The following is an 8,003-nucleotide window of genomic DNA, read 5'->3' as shown; positions in this document are numbered from 1 at the left end:
CCTTCAAAATAACGTTCGAATGATCGCGTTTTGAACGGTTATTGGCCATACGACCAATTTTGGTCGATTTTATGGAAGGTTTTCCGGGAGTGATATAAGGTTTTATGGTTTGACGGTGCCCTCATTTGATGGACCCACACGTTTACAGACAAAACTCACCAGCTAACATCTCATTGGTCCCACACGTTTATACATCCACCCCCCCGCCCCCCATATGATCATCAAACACCATCTTTAACCTTCTCTTCATAGCTTCACTTTGATCTTTGTTCAATTACAACGGCGACTCTCTTTTCCACCTTAGCCCTGTACTTCTCCTTCACACTCCTCTGCTTCAACCTTATCGCAGCATCTTTTTCCCCCATCGATCACTACCTCATAAACTGTGGGTCCCATGAACCTAAAACCGTTGACTCCGACCACCGCCACTTCTCCGGCGACTCAACGATGTCGTTTCTTGCCTCCACTGGAACGATTTCATTCACTGACACAAACCCAAGTCCTAAGTCTTCCCCAATTTACCACACCGCTCGTGTTTTCACGCGCCCCTCTAAGTACAAGTTCCTTATCAAGAACCCTGGTACTCACTTGGTACGTCTCCATTTCCGGCTCTCGATTTTAATAATGCTAAATTTCATGTCTTGGCAAATGGGTTTGTGTTATTTAACAGTTTAAGTATAGAAATAGGTCAGGATTTTGAGATAGTAAAGGATTATGTGATTGGGGTAGACTCAGATGTGCTTGTTATCAGCTTTGTGCCCATTGATAATTCAAAATTCGCATTTGTAAATGGGATTGATGTTATGAACGAGATTGGCCAAAAGACTAAGGTAAAGGGCTTGTTTGAAATATTAGAAAACTTTGTATGGGACCCAGGGAAAGGGAGAACAGTCGAGATATTAAAAGGGAGAATTAGGTGCTGCAAAAGGGATATACGAATTATGTTGAAGCTTCGGCTCAAGACTGTGCTTCTCATCTCCTCTTCTGAATCCGTACCTCATCCCTTTCTCTGAGATCTGCTTCTCATCCCCTTCTTATCTCTATTCTTAGTTACTTAGTTTTAATTATAGTAGTTTGAGTGTTGCAATTGATATCTCAAGGTTGTAATCAGTGTTTCGTTCTTATTATATAGTGAGGAATTTCGGGTTTGTTACATTGGTGCTTACATCCATAGGACTCCAACAACGACGATGTTTCTACCTAGATTCAGTGGCGACGGCATCCTGGATAGCTGGATTTTTCTGGCCGAGTTGTACTTCACATACCTTGGCTTCTCCAACAAGGACTGGCTGCCTCTTCCTTCCTTCTATCTAGAAGGCGATGCCCTAGCGTGGTTCGATTGGTTATTTCGCAACAACCAATTTTATGATTGGAACCATTTCAAGGAGAAGTTTCTTCTACATTTTTAGAAACGGGTCTTCAGTGATTCGTCAAGAGTGGCAGTTACTTCACAAGCTTGTGTTGACTACCTGCTACATTGGTTCCACCAGTGACCTCTGAGTCTGCCTCTACTCAAATCCCCGAAACTCATGAACCCAAAGCTCGTCTCGTTGATGGAGACAAGAATTTGACTGTCGTAGACGAGATGTTTGATGAAAATCCGCAAAGTGAGATGCATTCTCAGTTTTCAAAGGATGAAGCTCAGTTAGTTCCTCTTGTTGGCGGAGACTATTTCGTGCCTAAAGAGATGGAACAATTTGGGATATTGTCTATAGAATCTGAGGAACTTTTAGATGCAATGAAGACAAACTCTGATTCAGACGATGGAAAATCAGAGGCAGACCACCGAGACTACACTAAGGTGGAGGAAAATTCAAGCAACTCTGCGGATCAGGTGTTTGCTACAAGTCCTCAACGAGATACCTCCGCACAGCTCCGTCACATGGCAACTATGATTTTGGATCCTTTCTCTAGCTTGATCCCGGGTGATAAGTTTCCTATTGGTCGAATACTTGTTGTGCTTGTTAGTTCAATTTGGACGATTGTCATATACTTGGTACTTGTTATTGCTGTCAACCGAGGGCTTGTGCATCTCTCGACTATGTGTCTGGATCACCTATAGGGACTATTCCATTTTATAGTTGTGTGGAAAATTGGTTCGACACAGGGCAAGATTTTAATGCTGATTCATGTGTGCGCGTTTATCTGTTGAATCTGAAGATTTAACACAAATTGAGGGATTTCTTCCACTTATCACCACAACAGATTTAGACGGTGAATGTGCCGAGATTGTAGAGTTTTCTCCTTGCTCATTAAATCAACCATTTGTGTCCTTACTGTCTGTTGGTTTTCGGAATGTCGCAACACATAAGAGCTTGAAAAGTAGAGTGGTATTCTCTGGATGCCAAGCTTCGGGAGGTACACAAATTTATGTAGTGCCGCATGATCATCTGGAACGAGCTATGCCAACGAGGTATGTAAATGCCTCCTCTGTTGATAGCAGACCTCCTAAATGGATACTTGAATTGGCGACCTTTGAAGACACGTATCTTGCTGAATGTTTTATGGACCCTATAATTTTTGAAGATCAATATCTTGATAATTTTTTTATCGAGAAAGAGGGTGTCATTTTGACTAGTGCAAGGCATTCTGTTAAAGCACTTGAAGGTGTGAACGGAAGTTATGCTGGGGGATTCAATGATAAACGTATTTTGAGTCAATTTTCATGTGTTCATGGTGCTAATTTCTTTATAGCAACTGCGCCGGCTCTTAGTGTATGGGATCCTGGAATAAGTTTTGAGTTTTTGGCTCTAACAGATTCTACAAAGTATGTGGCAGTCTTCCTATTACTGGAATGTACTAGCAGGTTGTGCTTCATTCCATATTCTAACTCTAAGACTAGAGTGTGGGATCCGGGACAACCATGGTTTGCGCATTCCTACAATTTGCAATCTCGCACTGTCAGTTACTACTTTACCTAAGTTTACTCATTTTTATATTGCTGATTGGACTTCTGTGAGGCCTCAAGCACATATGGACATTGCTTTACCTGGCAGCTATTCTTATGATGACACAAATAAAAGTTTTCTTCCTTGTTCCCTTAAGATAGCCTTATTCCTTCATGCAGCTAATTCCTCTGGAGAATTGCTTTTGGCCAAGGGTGACACTACGTTGTTAAGAAACATCATCTGCCAAAGTACAAAAGTTGCTATACTTGGGGACATGCTTGAACTTGGTCCAACAGAATTCACGTTCAATGAGTTGCTATTACAGTTTTGCTGTGACGCCCATTTTAGTGTACTTTCACTTGGTGGAACGAGGTTTCTCACAGTAGCCAAGAATATATATTGTGTAGGGGAGATCAAGCTGGTATGCATTAATGATGCTCATTACATGACTTCTGAAATTATTAATTATGTAATTAGAGGTGATGTTATCCTTGACAATGACAGTAGTCAAAGGCAATTGGGATTGATTTTGGACCTTTTCAACCTTATTTCCCCTACTACACTATGTTGTGTAATGGTTAGCAAGAATGCGTCAACTGAATCATCTTCATTGAGTCTGGATTGCTGGAAAATAAGGTTCATATATGCACCTATTCTTGGGAGTAGTTATATGTCAAATGTCTGCCAGGCTGCTGTACAACCCAATAATTTCTTGATTTCAAATATGTTATTGATGATGATGGAAGGCGCTATGATCCTTTGTGGACAACGAGTTCTATTAAAGGACCCCAAGATCATTCTGCTTATTGAGTCCACCATTGCTCTTGCTACTGGTTTGCATAGAATTGTCGAGGAAACTCAAGTCAAGTATGACCCTCTCCATGGCAAGATGCTAGCTTGTTGCCTTATGGTTAGTGCTGACATTTTCCCAAAGGTTGTCAATGCTGTGTTGACCACCATCTCATGTCACCTTGACACAGTGATGATAGATCACATCTTTTCTTATCACAGAAACTACCTTCGTATAGACACAATTGGCGGAACAAGTGTTACTGTGTTACTAACATTGTTCTTAACCCGAACCTTGAGGACAAGGTTCTTATTGAGGAAGGGAGTATTGTTATGAACGAGATTGGCCAAAAGACTAAGGTAAAGGGCTTGTTTGAAATATTAGAAAACTTTGTATAGGACCCAGGGAAAGGGAGAACAGTCGAGCTATTAAAAGGGAGAATTAGGTGCTGCAAAAGGGATATACGAATTATGTTGAAGCTTCGGCTCAAGACTGTGCTTCTCATCTCCTCTTCTGAATCCGTACCTCATCCCCTTTCTCTGAGTTCTGCTTCTCATCCCCATTCTTATCTCTATTCTTAGTTACTTAGTTTCTGTTATAGTAGTTTGAGTGTTGCAATTGATATCTCAAGGTTGTAATCAGTGTTTCGTTCTTATTATATAGTGAGGAATTTCGGGTTTGTTGCAATTGAGGTTATTTCTGCTCCTAAAGATTTGATTGCTGACGTAGCTCAGTATGTCAGTTTTGATAAAAATGAGCAAATTCATGGACTATTGAAGAATGGGTTTGAAACTGTATAGGGTTAATGTTGGTGGTTGGAAAGTTACCCCTTTTAATGATTCATTGTGGAGAACTTGGGTTACTGATGATGAGAATCTTAAGTCTAAGGATGGGTCTTCAAAGGTTCCTTTTGGTGGCCGTATAAACTATCAAGATGGTGGGGCAAGTAGAGAGGTTGGTCCTGATAATGTTTATAATTCTGCTCGAGTTATTAGGAGTTCGGGTGATTCAGTCTCTGAGTTGAATATGACATGGACATTTCTGGTGATTGGAGGGTACGAGTACTTGGTTAGGATGCTCTTCTGTGATATAGCTAGTATTGCGCGTGGGATGCTATTTTTTAATGTGTATGTGAACGACAATTTGGCCTACAAAAACTTGGATCTTACGTCAGTTACGAATGGGATGCTGGCTTCCCCTTTCTATGCTGATGTTGTTGTTGATGGAGATTGTTCTGGTGTTTTGACATTGAGCGTTGGGCCATCGAATATGAGTCTGGCACGTGCTGTAGATGCCATTCTGAATGGGGTTGAGATCATGAAGATTAATAATTCTGTGGGTAGTTTTGATGGTGAGATTTGTGCTCATTCTGTCTTGAAGAGTTGGAAGAAGGGAAATGGTAGCTTATATCCTATGCTAGCTGCTGTCTTCTTGCTTCTGATAGCATTTGTGATTATGCATCGGAGAAGAGCTGGGGCTACTGACTCTGGGACCTGGTGGAGGTTACCCACCGAGATTCCTGAAGTTAATATGAATTACAGCAACCATCTGTCATCTTATAAGCTGTGATGATTCTGAAATAAGATTAAGAAGATATCATAATTTTCACTACTTTGAAACCTTTAGGGTTGCCGTTAGCACGGAGTTCAGTTGTCTTGTACTGTAAGTATTTATATTTATGTAATTAAAAGCAAAATTACTGTTCTAACAGGATTTGTTTTTGATTTTCCACTATTTGATATTTTCTGTGTGCTTCTATATCTTATGTTTTACGACTTAGCATTCAGAAAGTGAAGATTCTGAGGCTTTTATCTTTGTAAACTTGTTGGCAAACTCATATTCAATTTATTGGTATTGTATGCTTTGAAAGCTCGAGTTGTTGAAAATTGGACATTCTCACTTTAATTATGACTCCTGTTTCACTATTGCATGCTGATGTCATACAGTTTTTACTATAAACATAGAACTGGTAGACGTTAGTGATTGAAAACTAAGATTATTAGATTGCGACTTCAGGGCAAGCACTCATTTGTCGATGTTTTATGATGAATGCAACTCCAATACTATCTAATCATTACTTGCAAGGTTGGTTATAGTAAGTCTCAGAAATACCTTAAGATGTTAGCTTGAGCCTGAGAGGATGATAGATGATATTTTTGATAGATCAGTAATTTCATCATTCTAATATAAAGCTGGTGAAGGGTACTAGATGATACCTTGAAGCATCTAAAATGTAGCTCCTAATCCTGCAAGGATGTGGTTGGTCTACCAGTGAAAATGTCAAGTGTTTTCTATTGAGCACCAACCATAGTACTAATAAGGCTGGTTCAATAATTCAGATCCTTGCAGCCCTTAAAATTGTTGCTCATGTCTTTGGTGTTGGAGGCAGCCTTTCTGATACACAAATTAGTCTATAGAAGACCATTTACATTCGTCTTATTTCGTCTTTGGTGTGAGTTGCTCTGATGGTAAGCACCCTCCACTTCCAACCAAGAGATTGTGAGTTCGAGTCACCCCAAGAGCAAGGTGGAGAGTTCTTGGAGGGAGGGAGCCGAGGGTCTATCGGAAACAACCTCTCTACCCCGGGGCAGTATTTAAAAAAGCGCCCGCTTCCTCGCTTTAAGCGAGAAGCGAAGCGAAGCGAGAAGCTGCACGCTTTACCCTGTTGAAGCGACTCAGGTGTAGAAAAGCGACCGCTTCCCACTAAAAAGCGAGAAGCGGGAAAGCGATGCGATGCGAAAAAGCGACCGCTTCTGTGTTTTAAAACAGACTCAGCCCTATTTTATTAAAAACGAGGTCTGGTCTTTCATTAAACTAACAAATGCAATGAGACTAGGGTTTTAAAGACACTAGTCGACTTCTTCTTCATCGACTGAAAGCATCAACTTCAAGTTCAAACAACAGGTATGTTCTGATTTTTCTTCTCCTTCTTCTTTTTCTTTTTCTTTCACTGTTTAAACGTCCAAAAAGCAGCGAAATTTTTTTTTTACCTTCGGTTCTTTCTCAGAATCGATGCCAATTTTTAAACAGTGAAAGAAAAAATTGCCCAGTTTACTGTCCAGTTTTTTTTTTCTCTGCCCAGTTTTTTTTATTTTACCTCTAATTTTTATATCCTTTATTGTTAGTTCTTATTGTCTTTGTTATGTGCTATGTAGTTGTTTTTTTAATGGCGAAGAAGTTGACGAGCAATATAATAATGATAATGGAATACAATAATTTGACAATCTTGTAGAAGAATAAGATGCTCATTTTGTGCTTTAATTGATGCTACTATTTAGTTTTCACATTGAAGTATTGAACATTTGATTACAATTACATGTGCTGTCTATGCAGTATTTATTTTATTTTATTTTCTAAAATTCCGCTTCACTTCAAAAAAGCGAGCGCTTCGCTTCTCGCTTTAAGCGAAATGGGGATTGTCGCTTTTTCTCGCTTCACGCTCTTCACAACACTGCCTCAGGGTAGGGGTAAGGTCTGCGTACATACTACCCTCCCCAGACCCCACTAGTGGGATTATACTGGGTTGTTGTTGTTGTTATTTCTATTTGCCTCTGCAGTTTCTGTCCCTTCCACCTCTTATCATGAAATTGTCTCCTTTTCTCCCTTCATTTTTTCCTATACATATACCTCGCTTTGACTTTGCTTTCATCTATGCTGTTTATGCATTGCAATTTCAGCGTTTAACTAATAGCTCCTTTCACCAAATAAAAGGAGCTATTAGCATGTAAGATTCAGGATTCTGATTTTCATGGCAAAGCTATCGTCATCCATTTGGAATGTGTTCTCTTATGTTCTTTTTCTTTCTCTCCACTCTGTTCGTCTTTTTTTTTTTGGTAAACTAAATGTTGACATACAACTTTCAACTTACAATGTGCTGGTATGTTTCTCATTAAGTGCCACTAGTGCGCAGCTGAAGGTTTTGAGCATATAGGCCTTTTGGCTTTAGCATCATGTCTGCTGTCTGAATTTGGTCCAGGTTATTTAACTCCCATGACTGTCGCTTGTGTCGGCCCACTTGTGTGATTTTACTGGGTCGTTGTTGTTGTTGTTGACTGTCGCTTGTGTCACACCATCTAGGTATTATCGGATACATCTCTGCTAATCATATCCTTCATCTTTACTTTAAGTGTGAGCTTTATGTTCGCTTTGCTGTTTTAACTTTAGAATACAAAGGGCAGCCCGGTGCAAAAAGCATCCCGCCTTCATGCAGGGTATAGGGAAGGGCTGCACCCCTAGGGGTGTGATGTAGACGGCCTAACCTAATGCAAATATTAGTGGCTGCTTCCACGGCTCGAACCCGTGACCTATAGGTCACACGGACACAA

At 40.2% G+C, this 8,003-nt stretch overlaps 1 protein-coding gene across 2 annotated transcripts; it reads left to right on the top strand.

Annotated features, from left to right (window-relative positions):
* Nucleotides 1-214: 214 nt before the first annotated feature.
* On the top strand, nt 215-5,564 carry LOC142173273 (putative receptor-like protein kinase At5g24010). Of its 2 annotated transcripts, none has more exons than XM_075238354.1 (2): nt 215-591; nt 1,133-5,564. In XM_075238354.1, the coding sequence occupies exon 2, from the start codon at nt 4,459-4,461 to the stop codon at nt 5,245-5,247; it is 789 nt and encodes a 262-aa protein (XP_075094455.1). In that variant the 5' UTR covers nt 215-591; nt 1,133-4,458; the 3' UTR covers nt 5,248-5,564. The 2 variants fall into 2 exon arrangements, with proteins under 2 accessions (XP_075094455.1, XP_075094454.1); XM_075238353.1 differs by having other exon boundaries at nt 1,133-5,417.
* The last annotated feature ends 2,439 nt before the right edge of the window (nt 5,565-8,003 follow it).

The sequence above is a fragment of the Nicotiana tabacum genome, chromosome 19 (genome assembly GCF_000715075.1).
Source record: "Nicotiana tabacum cultivar K326 chromosome 19, ASM71507v2, whole genome shotgun sequence".
Lineage (NCBI taxonomy): Eukaryota > Viridiplantae > Streptophyta > Magnoliopsida > Solanales > Solanaceae > Nicotiana > Nicotiana tabacum.
The sequence above is the reverse complement of the archived record's forward strand: the minus strand, read 5'-3'. Positions and strand labels throughout refer to the sequence as shown.

Bases quoted from the DNA above. Each gene is read 5' to 3' on its own strand.
- LOC142173273 (XM_075238353.1), top strand. From the start codon at position 2,770: ATGTGGCAGTCTTCCTATTACTGGAATGTACTAGCAGGTTGTGCTTCA.